The sequence below is a fragment of the Branchiostoma lanceolatum genome, chromosome 4, assembly GCF_035083965.1.
Source record: "Branchiostoma lanceolatum isolate klBraLanc5 chromosome 4, klBraLanc5.hap2, whole genome shotgun sequence".
NCBI classification, from domain to species: domain Eukaryota; kingdom Metazoa; phylum Chordata; class Leptocardii; order Amphioxiformes; family Branchiostomatidae; genus Branchiostoma; species Branchiostoma lanceolatum.
This window is the reverse complement of record NC_089725.1, coordinates 9,221,192-9,238,949: the sequence shown is the minus strand read 5'-3', so window position 1 is coordinate 9,238,949 and position 17,758 is coordinate 9,221,192. Positions and strand designations below refer to the sequence as shown.

The window sequence follows — 17,758 nt, the reverse complement described above, 5'->3', positions numbered from 1 at the left end:
TGCTAGCAATGAACAAAAAAAAAGGATAGGGTTGGTAGGTTTTTGCTATAGGGTCGGTAGGGTAACCGGAAACACAACCCTTTTTTCTTAGGCCTAACGAAGTTCTGTCTACACAACCAAAGAGTTAACATCTAGCCAACATTTCGGTGATCATCTGTCACCTCCTGATTTACCAATCTGGTGAAACTATTAATGAAGAAAGCTCTGATATTCAGTACAGTTGCAGCTAGAAGGGGGGGGGGGGTATTCCTAAGCAATGCCCTTTAAGATAATGACCAGACTTTTACAACAGCTTCATCACCTTTTCACTGAACATCTTTGATTCCATTGTGGTAATGTTGGATATTTGGATTTTCTGTTGTAACGAATTAAGCCGTTAGGATGATAATATAAATGACATATTTGTTGTGCTGTGAGAACACTTGATCCAAAAGTACTTTATCAATTTTTTGCAAATGCTGCTCTTCTAAATTTCTTTGTCTTTTTATATTGTACGGGTAGTTTTGTGTTCTGAGTCACAGAATGTGAAATATATTCTTCCAGAAAAGGGACCAAGTTCTGAAACTATGTTGTAGATACATTTAAACTGTGTGTCTTAGTTAGTACAAGAAGGTTTTATGTAGAACCTCATTGGTTAGTACTAACAGTTAGATAGTATGAATTCCAGCAGATTTAGTCACTTTAAAAAGTCAACCAAATATGCAATCATGTATATTTGTTGCAGCAGAAAAAGATATAGAATAAATTAAATAACACTGGTCAGTTCACATGTGGAAAAACAGAAGCTATTAGGAATCTTCAGAAATGATTGATTTTTGCCTACAAGTTGGGTATCAGCTGAAAGCTCTCTTCATCATGAACATAATCATGTAAAAATTATTAGTCAGTGATGTTCACCGCTTTAGATATGATCAGTTGAAAATGCATGTTTACGTTGTAGTCCTGTCTGAGCACAATGCAGCTTCATAATGGCCACATGGGTTGATACCAGTAATCGAGTGGCAATTGCTTTCGCCCACAGGGGGCTATCACACCTGGAATCACCTAGACCATTGAACCCAAGCCCGCCCACCGAACTGGTAATTTGGTTGAAAAGGTGTGAAAAATGTAAATCGACCAAGGTTCAAATGGCCATGTGGGCATTATCTAGCTCTCCTTAGTCAATGCCAGGTCTCCATTGTCAATGGCTCACTCTCCAGAACTCAACTCACACTTTGCCAGTTGGTGTGAAATACAGTCTAATTAAGCAAGTATGATTCAAAGTAGGTCTGTGATCCAATTCAGGTAGTTGCCATTTTCTTTATAAAACAATATGTTCACTTTTTACTGCCTTACTGCCCTTAGAACCAAGGAGGTTAAAATATTTTAACCTCCTTGTTAAAACAGATTGCAGGATTTAGGTTTGAATTATATCACTTTGAAATTATTACATTTGATGGACAGAACGGGAAAATGATTAGATGGTGCAGTTTAAATTTGCAGGGTGCAAGTAGTTTTATGTTACTAACATTATAGTAACACAGGATTTATTTACTATGAAGTATGACAGGAAAATACAGTACTGAATTTCAAGTCCTGCGACTAATTAGTCAGGGAGGCTGCAGGTTGATTATGTGGCGTGAAAAGCTACCCCTTCTGATTTTTTATCCGAAGCACACCGCGACCTACTCTTCTCGATATTAAATTGTTTAGTTCATTTAATTGTTACTCTGCTTTTAGAGTATAGATACTAGTTTAAATGCATTTTTTAACATTTCCTGGCACGACATACACCCAATCAAGGAGGCTATAAAACCTCCTTGACCCAATATATTTTCCACAAGCGAGAGTGATGTGCTTTATTGAAATTGGCAACACCAACTTCCTTGGCAAAACTAAGGCGCAGTTTATATTACGTTTTTCGCGTCAGCGGCGAAATTTCCCACTGTCGGGAGGCCGCTGTCGCGACGTCTCTAGACACACCGCCCGGAAATCTGACAGACACCTGCGGTGCTTGCATTTCGCCATCTTGTAGAAAGTATCGGGCGTAAGCATAACAAAAGCAAGAAACAAAATTGTATGATTGTACAACGGTAGACGGCGTCTCCCCGCTACAATGCAAAGCCTTGTTTATGTGTATATATTCCATGCTCATCACTCGTAAATGTGGGGAGGGGGGCACAAGTACGATAAATATATCCACGGGGAAATGAATGCACGGCACAAAAGTCGCCGCGGATCCCGCGAATCTCTCTCTCTATATATATACCGGGATCTAAGTAGACTTGTCGGGGACTCCCGCTGTGCTGACGGGCGACGGCTTCGAAGCTGACGGGAGAAAATTTGTTGACAGCGGGACTACGTCGACGGGAATTGTCTTTACACGGGGTTCCCGCTGTCGCCAGTGGCGCTGACGCCAGTGGCGCTGACGGCAAAAGTATAATGTAAAGAGAGCCTAAGAATTTTTCAAAAGCAGGAGACTCTGATATCAAGAAATAAGAAAATACCCGTTCAATTACAGAGGTGTTTAATTTTTCATAACTTTGTAAATCTTCCACTGTTGACTTCTCTCTACTTTGGAATCTTTTAAAATCGAATTCTTTAACCTTGTTGTTTCAAGGAGGTTATATAGACTATATAACCTCCTTTGTTGTTTGAATCAAGGACATTATATAATATTGTCCTTGTTTGAATGGAGTGTTACTGAGCCACTCATGATGTTATGATAGTGATGTTCATTTGCATACAGGAACAATAGCGGTGGAAGTCTGGGCTGCATAACAATGTGAATACATTATGGTTTCTCAAAGATTGGTGGATGTTTGTGGTGGGGATTCCCAAATGCGTATTGACGATTTCTAAAACAACTTCGCTAAAAGGTTTAGGAGTAACTTAAGCTACAATACGGGTACAGGGTGTGCGCTGTTCATTGAAAAAAAAAATGGTACTTAAATTTACAGACACTGATAAACGGCTTGTTTAAAAGATAATAAACACTGATAAACTTAGAAGAGTATCGAAGCCACCTCTCCCGACCAATCTACTACATATTGTCTATAGAATTCTTGATAGTGTCAATGTCGATCGATTCGTTCAGCCCTTGAAACAATGCACATAATGACGTAGTTGCAAGGATTCGACTTTGTATTCGCAATTTGGTTTACTCAAATTCACCCCATGGTCTGTTATCAAATGAGTCTTGTCATTCAAGTTGCTATCTTATTAAGTAGTGTCACCGGTTGAGACAGAAAGTGTGGGGAGGGGTGCAGCACAGTTTTAAAAAGTTTGCGCAAAAAGAACTGCCAATACACTTGTCGAGGAGAAGCGTAGGGGTGACGCATGACGGTGACCGGGACACTGTTCTTGGCTATGATATACAGGAGTTGTAGGGTTTTCTGCTCCATTGATTGCACTAGTACTTTTACCTACAAAAAAGCATCATGCTTGTCCTCAGTCTGATGTTCCACCACTTTTTTTACATAGATAATATCACCTTGAATACATTCGTAAAAAAGCCATATGGAATGAAGAGCTATCTTGGGAGATATACCCATGCAATTCAAGTGGGGAGACTGACTTATTCATAGTTATAATTGGTAAATGCAATCAAACACTTTTTTAACCAGTGATATAAAAACATGCTAGCCACACCAATGTGTTAACTAGCTGCCATCTGAAATACATTTATTCAACAATAACTAAAGGCCACGTTCATGATTAAAAAAATAAAATGCTTCAAACCGTTTCGGATGAACCCAGAATTGAAATGGTTAACATTTTGCGTCAGCAATGCAAACTTGCACCCGCGCTGAAAACGGTTTACATTGAATTTGCATAACTCTGTTGTAATCCCGCACCTCGAGTAAGCGGCCGTAACAAGATTTTACTATTCAAAAATATCCTATTGACAGCTGAAACTTTCACTTTTCCGAGCACTGACAAAGAGTTGTGTCTTCAATTGGCACTAAACTGCTGTCCTTCATGCCCATAGCAATTTCCTCGTACACCTCCTGGTTCCGATCAAGGACATTATATAGAATTCTATATAATGTCCTTGTTTCGATGAATGCCATCAAGGTCCTTCTGGACATCCTGATTCCCCCACATTTGTGAGAACCTTAGCAAAAAGCTATGATTCAAAAACGCTCCGATCGACAGCTAAAAACATTGAATTCACTCTTTCCTGCGCTAAAGCCCAAGTGATGCCAAGAACTATGACCTCATGTATCCAGATGTACCATGTCATAAATTTTAAACATCAATGTGAACCGGTTCCTTAACGCTTTTGGGTTCATGATTACAATTCTGCGAAACCATTTTATTCTGAACCGTTGCAGCCTACCTCAGGAGGTCAGGTTTGAAACAAAACCGTTACGTAGTGTTCTTCATGTAAATTTTCTTCATGTTATTGTTAACATAATTTTTAAGTGTATCATTTTCATCTTGCCTGCTCAATTTGTCCCGCAACAAAAAGTCTTTGTTACATATTAAACTATGATATACTATAGTATAAGGCCGCATGGCCAAGTTTTTGCAAGGACATTTTATATGTCCTTGGTTTTTGTAAATCTTGGTGTGCAAAGATGGCCTGCTTGTCAATTGCCAGCAAGCAACAACAACAAAACAAACTTGACAAGTGTAAATAATGGACCATTGTCATTCAAGCTCTGTCTTAATCATGTTAATTGGTAGGTATCATTATCCGCTCTTTTTGTATGGGTGATCAGTAAGTATTATGCAAATTGTCTACCTGAAGCTTTGTTACGTAATGTTACAAATGTTTTTATAAGTGGACAAATCTTTGCCATTAAGGAAAACCAAGGAGGTTTTGTATATCCTTGGTCAAATAAAGATGTTATATTCATGGGCCAAGCAAGCAATTAGAAGGCTTTTGATCGATAAGAGAATCAAAACACCAATCAAGTTATACATGGTCTAGACCCTGCTAAAAAACAAACAAATCCACAACTCAGGACTCGAAGCATATCTTAAACATTGAGCAAGGAGGTTTAATATATAGGCCTGTAACCTCCTTGCATTGAGGCTTTTTTAATCTCTCAAATACAAATTATGAAAATTCCCAATGATTTCTTAACATTCTTTTTTTTGTTGTGAGGGCCAAGGGAAGACAATTGGAACTGTTACAGCTGAATTTGATTTCTTTCTTCAAGGTTTCTTCCACCTTACTCTTTAAAAAAGGTCAAAATCGTTTTACACTGTTACATCTTCAATCTTGGTTACATTTATCACTGCTTATATGAATACAACCAAGGTCCATTATACTTTTTTTTGTTCTTTGCAGATGTCCAGATGTCCTATGTAGTCAATTTAATTGACAACATAGCTTATTAGTTTGAAATAATGTAGCACTGTGATCTGGTAAAGTCAAATCAAGGAGGTTTGAATCAATCATCTACAGTACAAATCAAGGAGGTTTGATAGTCGCTTCTTGTTCAAATCAAATTGTTCACCTCAGGAGAAAATTGTCAAATAAGTGCTAATTACACTGACTAGCTAGGTGTGATAACTCATTATGCGAGTGTTTTCAACAGTGTAGAAGGACTATTTATTGCCCATTTTCATTGGGATAGCCCACTGTTAGCCCCCTGTGGCCCCAGTTTAGTCGCCAGGCCGAATCAATGTAGGTATGGGTTGGGCAACTTTAAAAAGCAATATCTTCATAGCTTTACATCTTATGACCAAAGTAAAGGCACCACAACGTAAGGGAAATCATGCCCTTTCAAATGACATGTAAAACTAAACTGTATGTTCAGTAGAAAAAAAGTTGGAAAATTGGATTTCCAAGATGGCTGCCTTGAAATCTGGAAAGTGACATTCCGGATTTGAACTGACTAAATCATTTAATCTTTGAAGTTCTTAAACCCATTGGTAACATAGAGACAGTTGTCTTGTACATATTTTTCTAAGTGTTCAAAGATTCAATTGAGCTACATGTAGGTTGTGTTTTTTCCCTATTGTACAATATTAGGTATTACTAACTAAGTATAATCTTAGAAATATAACTGGACACATTGCTTTCTTTTGCATATTATGTCCTTGGAAATTCTATTGAGAATTTGTTAACTTTTATCAGTCTGTTTAGAACTGTTTGAACAATGTTGTTCATACAAATTCCTTGTTGTGGCTTGTATTTTTTACTTACAGTAAATTACACTGATCTCTAGGAGACAGTTAATAAGGTACATTATGTCATACCTGGGCCGCAAAGACGTTCGATACGGGTGTTCCGGACCAAGTTATCATACAGGCTTCTACCTTTATCACATGGGTTCAAAAAATTTGAATACCGGATTCGGTCGTTGGAATTTCAGCCGTTAAAATTCTTGTTTGAGGACACCAACTTTTCACACTGAATTGTGTGTTTTCTCGGGTGGGTATGACATGAATGAAATACAACACAGTGTATTCCTCATCACCCTCGGTCCAAGCCCTCCCGTGGGTCGGATCAGGCTACGGGCGATCCTACCCACGGTCGGGCTGGTACCTCGGGTGATACGGAATACTCCGTTTTGTATCCTATATTAATCAACTGGCGCTACTTAAATATGATCATGAGCTTTGTCTTCACATTACACCACATGATCATGACACCATATGTCTAGTAGAAGCAGACTTTTATTTCAGTTTTTTTTCAAAACCTGCTTTATCAAGTTCACATGCATGTTGAGACAGACTAGTAACACTATCCATACACCTCATTGGATGTCGACAGAAATTACATTTTTCCATAAGTTTTTTATAATATCATCTTCAGGGCATCTACATGTATCATTCACGACTAAGTCATTCATTATTTTTCATCATCAGCATAGTGGAATCTCAACAAATTTCTCGCACTGTAGGGTACAACCTACTAAGCATGATCATGTTGGATTCTCTTTCAATAGCAAAAGTTTAAACAAAAGAAATGATGCGTCTTGCTTAAAATTCCTGTCCCTTCAAGTTCTATAATCATCTTCAACAACCATCATGAAAAGTCAACTACGGTATATTCGTATATGATTCGAGAAAAAGGTCATAATTCTCCATTTAATATTTCATCAACCTATTACAAACCATTGGTCATGAGGTTATTGCTTAGGTTGAAATCAGTAAAGCAGAGCAGTTATTTCCTCTTCATATAAAATATTGTACAGATCACTTCCCTCTGGTACATGTAGACTCTGTTTCGACAAGAATTACACGGTTGTACAGAAAACATGATCATGTAAACATCAACACAGAAGGGCCCTTTGAGACCCAAGAAGTTGCTAGATTCCTTAGTTGATTTTTATTCTTCTGAATCTTGACCAAGTGCAACATGTAACATTGTTCTCTTCCAAATGGTATACTGAAACAACTCAAGTGAAAACTCTAATAAAACAAATTCAGTTGGATTCACAATGCATAACACATCATCCATTACCTGTTCTGTGTGAAAAAGCATAAATTCCTCTTTTCTGGTGTGGCCCACACAATATATCTTTCTGAAATAGAAGAAGTTTACGTCTTCCAATAAGCTCTGAGAAGAAGTCTTTTATACTTTTACAATAGTTCCCACAAATACACAATTTATTCCAGGTTTTAACCTTAATATATAGTAGTTTTTCTTTTTTTGAATCTTTCAGCCTGTGCCTCTTCCCTCACAGAAAGTTGTTTACACCATTGTTCATTTGTTTGTCTTGAGTTACATCATAGCCTGGGGTCGCAGGCCGTATTTCTTGGCCACTTCGGATTGTGCGACGGCTGCATCACACAGGGAGTACAGATGTGCGATCTCCATCTCAGTCTTGGCTATGCTGATGGCCTTGTTGAACAGCTCAATGGCCTTCTCCAAATTGCCCCTAGAAGGAAGGGTTTTATACAATGTAAGTATTGATCAGTTGGATGAAGGCCTCTACAGGACCCGTCCCTCTGTCCTGAGAAGAAAATTTGCTTGTTTGGACCAAAAAAAATGTCCCCTCATCTGTCCCAGTAGTTCATGACATGAAAATGATGAAAATGCATTTTTTAAACTTAAAATGACAGATTTAACAGTAAAAATTAACAACATGGCCATCCAAACAATGAGTGGGACGGAAAAAAAATCTAAAGCTGGAGACCTCCCTGGTTGGATGAGAGTCGAACCTTCAAGATTATTAAACTTGTCAGGAGCTATGACTACGAGAGAAAAATGGGGCAAGTTGATCATAGTATAAGACTTCACCAGGCCTTTTTCAAGGGGTTCTGGAGAGTAGAATTTGGAAAAAATGGGAGAACTTTGCAAACTGCACACAGGCAAATGATACCCTTTTGAGGCCAAACTTCAAAGTCAAATTATTCTGCATGTTTGACTCAATCTTCACTATTTTTCAGCCAGCATTGTGATTCTGATAGAGACTATAATTCTGTTATGTCGAACAAAAATGTAATGATCTAAACTAACAATCATGCTATACAATAATGAGTTTACAGTCTACAGTACTGTGGTTTATATGCTTAGATAAAGAGATGCTACAGAAACAGCAAGGAACCTTGTAGCCTGAGTGTCAACCGGTTTAGCTACAGGTTCTGCCTTCACAGAACAGAGCCTGTAACTAAACAGCTATACGTACAAAATGTACTAGGCATGACGAGGGTAAACAACAACAACAACAAGGATGCCGCACACCCTTTGGATACTTGTGATAACTACTAACATAGGACAAACCTACCTTTGAACTTCAATGGTCCCCATGGTTTCATATGCGAAGTCACACCTGTCATCAATGTCCAGCGCCTTTTGAATCAGGGACAGCCCGGCATCAATGTCCTGCTTCCACTGTAAGTGTAGCAGCCTGGAAAACATATTCAACAACAGTAGGCAAATAGTAGAGGACAACCCCAAGGCAACCGTTCACACTCACGCCATATCTTCAGAAAAGATGCTGTAGCCGTAAAGTTCCTGTTTAGAACTTTATTCAAGCCCACATCGACTAGTTTCGCTTTGTTTGTGGCTTTTTCAATGATCAGAGCACGAATGACAATTTTTAGTCTGTTCACTTGAAGAGGCCGACACGGCAAAACTGGTCATGGTTACAGGCTGTATAAAAGTTCTAAACGTGAACTATGCGGCTCCAGATGTCTTACTAAGGGATGACTGCGGTGTGAAAGATATCGGTTAGCTTGAGGAATGAATTCACTCCAATTTATATTCAGCAACATTAGTTACATCCATGAATAGTCTCATCAGGTTGGTAAGGCCAAGGAAAAATATGTTTCTGGCAAAATTTTTTTTTTAGGTTGACCGCTGGCAAGGGACATAGAATATCTAATCTGAGTGATAAAATTCAAAACAGAATTCCTGTATTTCACTCAAAAATGTGTCGGCCAAAATATTTTGAAGGTGACGGTATATCAATATACGTTACTGCTTTTCTAACATCTATCAAATAATTTTCATATGTGGAGACCCCTTCTTTTCCATTCTTTTCTATCTTATATTTGATCTCTTTCCAAAATGCAGACAAAGCACAAAATTTTGAACAATGAAAAACTTGGACTGCTTCCAGGTCAGGAACAACTCACCTAGCAACCATCTACAAATGTACATTGTACCAGTCTACATACTGTAACGTGAGGTAAATTCCCTCATATTTCATAAGATTTCATACATGTATGTCCTAACATTAAATTCCACTTTTTGTGTACTCACCCTCTGTGTACATAAGTAGTGGCATTCTGTGGTTCTAAACTTATAGCCTTCTTATAGTTGTCGTCTGCCTTGTCAAACATTTGTTGGTCACCAAGAGCCTGTAGGTACAAAAGACAAAAGGGATTAATGTACAAACCACCTTTTTATGAATACATAAAGGCTAAAACAAACATCTGTGAATCTGAGTGATTTCATTTTTTACGCATGGATGCTAACTACCAAGCCTATTGTGTATCATATACAATGTACTGTGGTCAGTGGTAATACTAAATTCTAGAAGTACATGTAAGAAGATTAGTTGTGATCATTTTTTTCCAGAAATGGGCATTTTTAGATTTCACAGACATTTTTCCCTTTGAGGTCAACATCATGTAGTAAACTGATCACCTGAGCATATAGAACATATCCCTCTGTTAGATTTGTCTTTTTTTCACAAAAAAAGTTTGGCATTTATAACAGAAATGTTTCATTTTGAAGTCAACATCATGTAGTAAACCGATCGCCGGAGCATATAGAACATATCCCTCTGTCAAGTTTGTCATTTCTTTCACCACAAAATTCTGCATTTTCATAATATATCACAGAAATATTTCATTTTGAAATCAACATCATGTACATGTAGCAAACTGATCACCTGAGCATATAGAACATATCCTTCAGCACAGTCGGGGAACTTGGAGATGGAGTCCTCAAACTGCTTCATGGCGTCCTGGACCTGCATGGCGGAGCGCTGCAGCATGGCCGCCCGGTACTGCGTGTAGTTGTACTGCACGGTGGCCAACGCAAAGTCTGGCTTCAGGCTACAACACTTCTCAAAGTCCCGCAGGGCTTCTGGCACCCGGTCTAACAGCAAGTTCAACTGGAAATATATCAAACAAACATGATGAATTAAACGTGAAAGTGAAATTGATCTTGAACCAGTTTAGGTCAATGAACAGTTGAGCTACTCTTCCTCTGGTTGCAACAGAGAATACAGATGCTATGTACCATATCAATTACAGGTTCATTGTACCGGGGAAATTCCCCTAGCTCTTTTCGACAAGCGCAATGAACAGGGGACCACTGCTTAATGTCCCATCCTAAGGACTGCGACTTTCCAGTAGTGTGAATGTCGGGTGAGCGACACAGCCATAGTTCATACTACCAACCTCTTGGTCCAGGCCAGGAGCACTGGACTATGCACCATACTCTACCTTTTGTCGAATAGTATGCTCATATAGGTGGGCAGAACAGTTAAAGGCAACCTAAGCAATATCAGGGCGCTGAAAGTCATATATTCAAAATCAATTTTTTTCAGATTTCTATCCATAGTAAGTTTAGATAACACTATCCTATCGCATATCGACCATCATGGCGCAAAAATGTGATGCCGTTGTGCGGTGGGAACTCATTTCAAATCTGAGCACTTGGAGGCCAGCCATCATTTCAAATCTTCTGAACATGCACGATTCTGACCGATAAGTCCCGAACGCTTCCGGAGAAATAATCACGTGGTCTTGGCTCAATGTGCTTGGCCATTGTGACGTCACGCGGCTGGAAGTTACCGAAAATTGTCGACAGAAAACGGTTACTGCTGGATTCTGGGCTGATTTTTGATGCAGATGTGCTAAGATAGGGAAGTAAATGTAAATTTCAACCTCACCAATTAGAATTGTTTTCCCCAGAATATTTTAAGTTTTACCCCCTGAAATCGCTTAGGGCACCTTTAAAGATAGTCAAACCTGGTCTCAATACCGACTCTAGGGACCAAGGAAACATAGTTGCTGAGGAAGAATTCCTCCAGAAAAATGCATTGGTTGGCAAAATAAAAAACAACTACATTTGCACAATACACACTTTAGTCTGGTTGTTGCATAAATGCCCCATGTGGACTGCAAACAGATGGTTGCTGGTTGGGTAAGACGGTTGGTTAGCAATGTAAAATTGTATTAATGAGGCTTCTGACTGACAGGGTTGGTTGTGCCAGGTGGTTGGCTGGCCAGGTTTAACAAAAGGTAAAAAGAAAATAGTTGTAGAACTCGTACAAAGGTTAATCTGTGACGGTAATCAACATATCGACCGATACAGACTGCCGGGCACCTTTGACTTGTTGCTGACATCACGCTTCCACTCCAGTCAAGTGATGTTGGCTCCAGGTCAAATAAACAAGTTAGAGAAGCACTAGAGGACTGGTCAAAAGCTTGTTGGCAACAAAGCACTTTATTTTGTGTACAGAAATAGCGTGTAAATGTATTGATAGTCAAAAGAACCCCTCACCTGGCCCCTATGATGGTACACATCTGAGTTCTCCTGGTCCAGGTCCACGGCTGTTTGGAAGTCCTGCAGTGCCTCTTCTGACTGCTGTCTCTGCATCAACATGCTGCCCCGTTTGATCAGTGCATTACACCGCAGCTGGAAATATGAAGAAAAAATAAACAGGATTTGATCAATAGGTTTATGTAATTCTTGAAATTTTTGAGGCGGTTTTATGTTCACGGTTTTTGTGTGAACGCTTCAATCACCACAACAATTTTTTTTCTGTACAGTATGTGACTTACTGCAAATTTGAATCACTTCAAACAGGCATTTACAGTACATAACCTTTACAGTGAGAATTGTACACAAGGCCACGATTAAATGAAAAGGAATATCTGAGGGCAGTAATTACAAAAAATACAAGGTACAATGGTGGAGTCTATTTCTTCATATAAAACTAAATCAGCTTTAGAGCAATTCCTCTAAAATCCTGATTTGCGAATCCTGGTATGAACATGGTTTAAATTCTAGCTGAAATATCTGTATTCTGTACATGTACATGTATATTTCTTAGTCACCTTCTTGTCAGCTGTGTCCATGTTGATGACCATGTCCAGGTCTGGCCTGGCCAGGGGAGCTTGACCCATCAACATGTGGAATGTGGCTCTCATCAGCAGCGCATGTGCCAGGTACTCCCCCTGGCTGTCTATCTCCTTACTGCACTCACCAATGATCTTGTCATAGTTCTCTTCATGGAAGTACCTTTTGGCCTTCAGGTAATCACTGAAAACAAGATCATTCTTATGATTATTCTAAAAGTACGTATAATAACTTTTTAATAATAAAAATGATGGGAAGTTTTAGAGATAGTACAATCATATAGATCAGATAGTATTCTCTGTGGCATGTTACAATATGGAAAATTTACATCAACTTTTAAATTTTATAAAACACTCAGAAGCCAGTAATTTTGCTTTGAGTAAAGTGGATATCTCAGTGGACTACACCAGATTGTGAAAGGCATTCGCAAAGTAGTATAAACTGCTGTCAATCAGTGCCAATTTGCAGCCTGGTTTTTGAGATTTATAAAAAAATTGCAAAATGGTACAAGAGGGCGCAAAACAGCACAACCCCTGGAAATCTAGATCTCTTTTTGGAGAATCTTAATCATTGTACGTTTCTTTTTAATTCATTGGCAACACTCTCTCTCTCTCTCTCTCTCTCTCTCTCTCCATTTTTACGTCTTTTATTCCCCATCATATGGGGGTTGGACGTGCTTGCACATGGATGGGGGAGCCCCAGAACTCTTCATCAAGTGCAAGTCTTTTTTGTAGCAAGAGTTTTTACGGCTGGATGCCCTTCCTAACGCCAACCCAAACCCTACTGCTGGGCTCCGGACTGCGATTTCCAATAAACTTATTTTGTATCTGATCTGATCATGAAGCCAGGACGTTAAATGGAGGTCCCATGTTTGAAGAGAGCCACACCTTGAGCACGTTAAATAACCCACCACACTTATCGAAAAGACTAGGGGTCCTTCCCGGTGTGAGTGATTCATAGCCATACAGTTAAATGGCCGCGCGTCAATGTAACTGCAAGTGAAAATTGGCGAATATTTGCAATGTTGGTACAATTACCAAGCGCATTTGGTGCAATCCAGTGATATACCCACTCATAACTAGTTACTATACCCAAGCATGAGCAATTCTCAATCATACACATATGCACTTGTACTATACTGTACAATACTGTAATTCTCCTTCATTTTAACCCCACCCTAATATTCAGTCCCCACCTGGGAGGTGCCTCCTCTGCTTCTCCCTCCTGATCTTTGTCTTCGTCGTTAGCCATCTTCTCAAGAGGCTGGGAGATGATGTCCTCTGTGAAGGAACTGAAGTACGCTTTGATAAAGTGGGTCGAAGGTAGGACAGGCTCACGGTTCTGTGTGGTAAGGAAAGAGCAATATTCAGCATGTATAGTTTTTGCATAATGAACAATATGCAGAAAATCAACAACATTTTTGATTGCAAACAACTACCACAGAAATGTTCAAATCTTTCAATACAGCACAACACCCAGAAACAGCTTAATAGTGAAACCAATAGTACAAATATCATTCACTGAAGTGTCACTTTGGATGGTGACTTAAAGCCAGCGGCCTGTGTATGAGGGAGCTTCCACAGGGGTCAAACCTCTGCACTTATCGAGTAAAAGAAACAAAACACACTTATCAAGAAGAGTAGGGGTGACCCGGTATCCTGGGCTGAAAACATTACGCCGTAGAGAAGCTGCATTGCACTACTACATGTAGCTACTTGAAAAAGCATCTTGCTTCACCTTAAGCAGTATCTTTGAAGATGAAGAAAAAGAAGAAGAATCTAAGAAAAAAAAAGACAGGAGAGCCATCTGGTCCTACATGTACATCCACTACACACCTTGTACTTCTCCTTGGCCTTTTCCCAGCCCATGTCCTTGAGGATGCGGTCAGCCATCATCATGCTCTGTTGGTTCTGGAACCCCTCCAAGATGCAGACTGCAGTAACGTCTATAGGACAGATGCACAGCAGGTACGCGCAAAATGAAATGGCAGTGCGGACTATTTTAAGATGCACTCTTCATGATCACATTAGACAGACATTGAAAGTCATATGTCATCAACCATGCACCATGTATAACACTTAACACCTGTTGGCAGGGCAAGCCATTTGCAACAATATGCATCCAACCTGAAAACCTAATCGTAAAATATGAAAGACTGGGTTCTTCTTTGCAAGGACCACTGTATAACCCGGATGCCATTCTTTCTGCCTTACTCAGGGGCTTCCATACTTGCTCCCTCAACGTACAATGTATTTTGAGGGAGCGAGTATGGAAGCCCCAATAAACCAAATAGGATCATACAATGTCATCCAGGCTACCACAAGTGCAGTGACGGTGTCAAGACAAAATGTAGGGGAAACACTACTACTACTAGCACATAAAAGATTAACAATTATCAAATATAGTCTTAATCAATTATCAAACCATATCCAAGTATCCCAACTCACACAATCTGGTACAAAGGCAAAGAAAGTAATTTTCAGTGGACAGAACTGACCTTCGAGACACTGCTTTTTCTCGTCTATCCTCTCATATGCCTTGGCCCTGCGGAACAGGGCCTTGATGTATTTGTTGTCCAGTTCCAGAGCCTTGGTACAGTCATCAACAACTTCCTTGAAGGATTTCTGAAATCCAAAGAGATATTTTAAAGCATTCTTGACGTAAGCATTGACCAGACACTAAGGATTAGACTATCGGCTTCATAATTCAGCATGCCAGACCTGGCATTTTGAGAATTAGACATTCTTGGGAGTAGCAAGTCATCTTGGCTTTGAGTCTGGCAATGTGATTGTGAGGCTAGGCAAGGGTTTATGGAAACAATAGAGAGGGTCTGCATGCCTTTCTCTGTGCGGCATAGTAAGCTATCTCAATTCACCATTAATCATAGCCGGGGGGTCTGCTCTAATTCAACGTTATGCGTTGTAGTATTATAAGTTATTTGTTGATACATTTTTGTATCAGACTATCTGGATCATGCTAAGCTTTATTGTAATATGCTACATGCTGCATTGTATATTTGTAGATATAGTTGATTTTTACTAGTATACTGTAGATGTTGTCTTGAATGTGCAGGAGGGCGACTTGTAAAGGTGCTTAATATGCACCCGTCTTGCCCTCCCTTCACATTGTGGTAAATTCAAATACATGTAAAACAATTCTTGACAAGTATATTTGTCGCTTTAATTTACTGTTAAGCAGCAGGCTTTTAGCTAGGCATGCATCCATGCGTCTTTTGGGTGCATGATATTCAAATAACAAGGAAATTGGACGACCTCTTTTTCAGCTGGACGCACAGAGGACCCTGTTTCCCTGGTAATTACACGTTTCCCCATGCAGACCTTCAACCGATTTTCAAGAACTAACTGCAACGTGGATGAGGTGTTGAGAAAATCATACATTTTTTCTGGCACAGCTCACAGCATACTTACCAACTGTTCATATGCAGCAGCTCTGTTCTGATAAAATGTGGACATCTCTTTTTTGTTGGCGTCAGGGCAGACTTCCAGAGCCTCACTGTAACATTTGATGGCCTCCTCGAACTTGCCGCCCTTGAAGTACTTGTTGCCCTTGTTCTTAGCTGCTTGTGCCTTCTCCAGTGGGCTCTGTAGTAGTGGGTAAGATAGTATCAGATACAGTTAATTTCTTGCAGCATGGTTGCTGTTCTGGTACATGTTAGCATAAAGGGGAATTAGTTGTTTTATGTTTGTGGTTTTTGCACCGTGAACTTAAAACCACAGCAAAAAATTCTGTTCTGTCTTCTGCCCGCCATCCTTTTGTTTCAAACAGAACTTGTTATAACCACTGCAAACACGCCATATTCTCCATTGCAAAATGACGACATCTTTGGCATAATGTACAATAATAAGCTGTTACACCAACCAAGGAGGATATAGGCCTCCTAGCAGCAACCATAGGAATTGTCACCTTAATGCCATGACATACATGTACTGTACATGTGTATGCCTTTTAAATTCGCAGGGACTACTACAGAGGAAATGGAGTGTTTGCGGTAGATTTTAGTTTGTGGTTGAAATAAGGAGGCAGAAGGGTTAAGATAGACTGAATTAGCATTTTTACGGTGGTTTTAGGGTCTCAGTGAAGAAAACCAAAAGACCTGGGCATTAAACCACCGTGAAAATTTCCACATTTACAGTATACTTCATTTCCTCTCAATGACCTAGTTTAAATAAAATGTTTTAATTATACACAGCTTTACACACCAGCTTGCAAAAGTTATGCTTAGATATCAGTTAATCATGGCCATTAATTTTGACATCATAAGACCGGTGCAGATGAATGTTATCAAATGCTTATACCAAAATTGTCCTATACTGTAAAAGTGAAAATGTTTGTGGTGGTTTTATTTTTGCCTTTTTTTACAGTGACCTCCTCAAACAGTTGCGAAAATTTTTGCTCTATTCTACCCCTGGTTTCAACCGTGACCTTAAAACTGGCTATACAGATACAGAAAACCACCGCAAAAACCCCATAATCTGCCTTAACAGAAACATATTATCCTCGCAAACACTTCGTATTTTACAGTGCATGTCTTTCCTGTTAAATGTTAATCCTTCAGTTCATTACATAGCAGCCTTTGTTATCATCAATGTCCCGAAGTCCACTCGTCATAGTAACTTACTGATTCATTGTAAGATCTACAGTACATGTACACGTCTATTTGACGTATAAACGTGACACTATACAACTGATCAGCTGTATAAAGGCCTTGATAGATATATAATGAAGATAGATATGATTATGCTTTAATATCAGTTTATGGCTTATGCATACAATCATATCCTTTACATGACCTTTATATAGGCACCTGTTCACCTGTTACCAAGAAGTTAATGCTGCTAATAAACCTCTGTATAAAGAGCTTTGTAGTTAGATAAAAAGGAACACGTGGGAGGGGCACTTAACCACCAGGACCCTACAGGAGTGACCTCCTTACCAACTCAACCTCGGGCTCAGGCACGGGCTCGTCCGCCTGCTCTTCCGGAGCGGGCCCGCCGTCTGGCTCCTTCCTCTCGTCATTCTTGGACGTCTTACGGGTAAAGTACCAGACACCTGCGGCGCCAAGTGCCAGCGTCCCGCCTACAGCGAGGGCGATCTGCCATTTGGGGATGCCTTCCGTACCTCCAGTAGGTTTCGCGTCCGACATGATGACAAGTGTGAAGATACCTGGGACTGGATTATACCATTGTGGCGTTATAGGGAGTGACTAATTAAATCTTTTGTATTATTTTCACCACCATATCAAAAATTACC

The 17,758-nt window shown here is 39.6% G+C and overlaps 1 protein-coding gene across 1 annotated transcript; it reads right to left on the bottom strand.

The window, feature by feature from the left end:
• Window positions 1–6,597: 6,597 nt before the first annotated feature.
• On the bottom strand, window positions 6,598–17,686 carry LOC136432457 (mitochondrial import receptor subunit TOM70-like). The gene is made up of 11 exons (XM_066423764.1): window positions 17,442–17,686; window positions 15,916–16,089; window positions 14,985–15,111; window positions 14,323–14,432; window positions 13,683–13,828; window positions 12,466–12,670; window positions 11,909–12,043; window positions 10,287–10,511; window positions 9,653–9,750; window positions 8,673–8,795; window positions 6,598–7,823 (listed from the first exon to the last, which is right to left on the bottom strand). The coding sequence occupies exons 1-11, from the start codon at window positions 17,649–17,651 to the stop codon at window positions 7,667–7,669; spliced, it is 1,710 nt and encodes a 569-aa protein (XP_066279861.1). The 5' UTR covers window positions 17,652–17,686; the 3' UTR covers window positions 6,598–7,666.
• Between the last annotated feature and the right edge of the window lie 72 nt (window positions 17,687–17,758).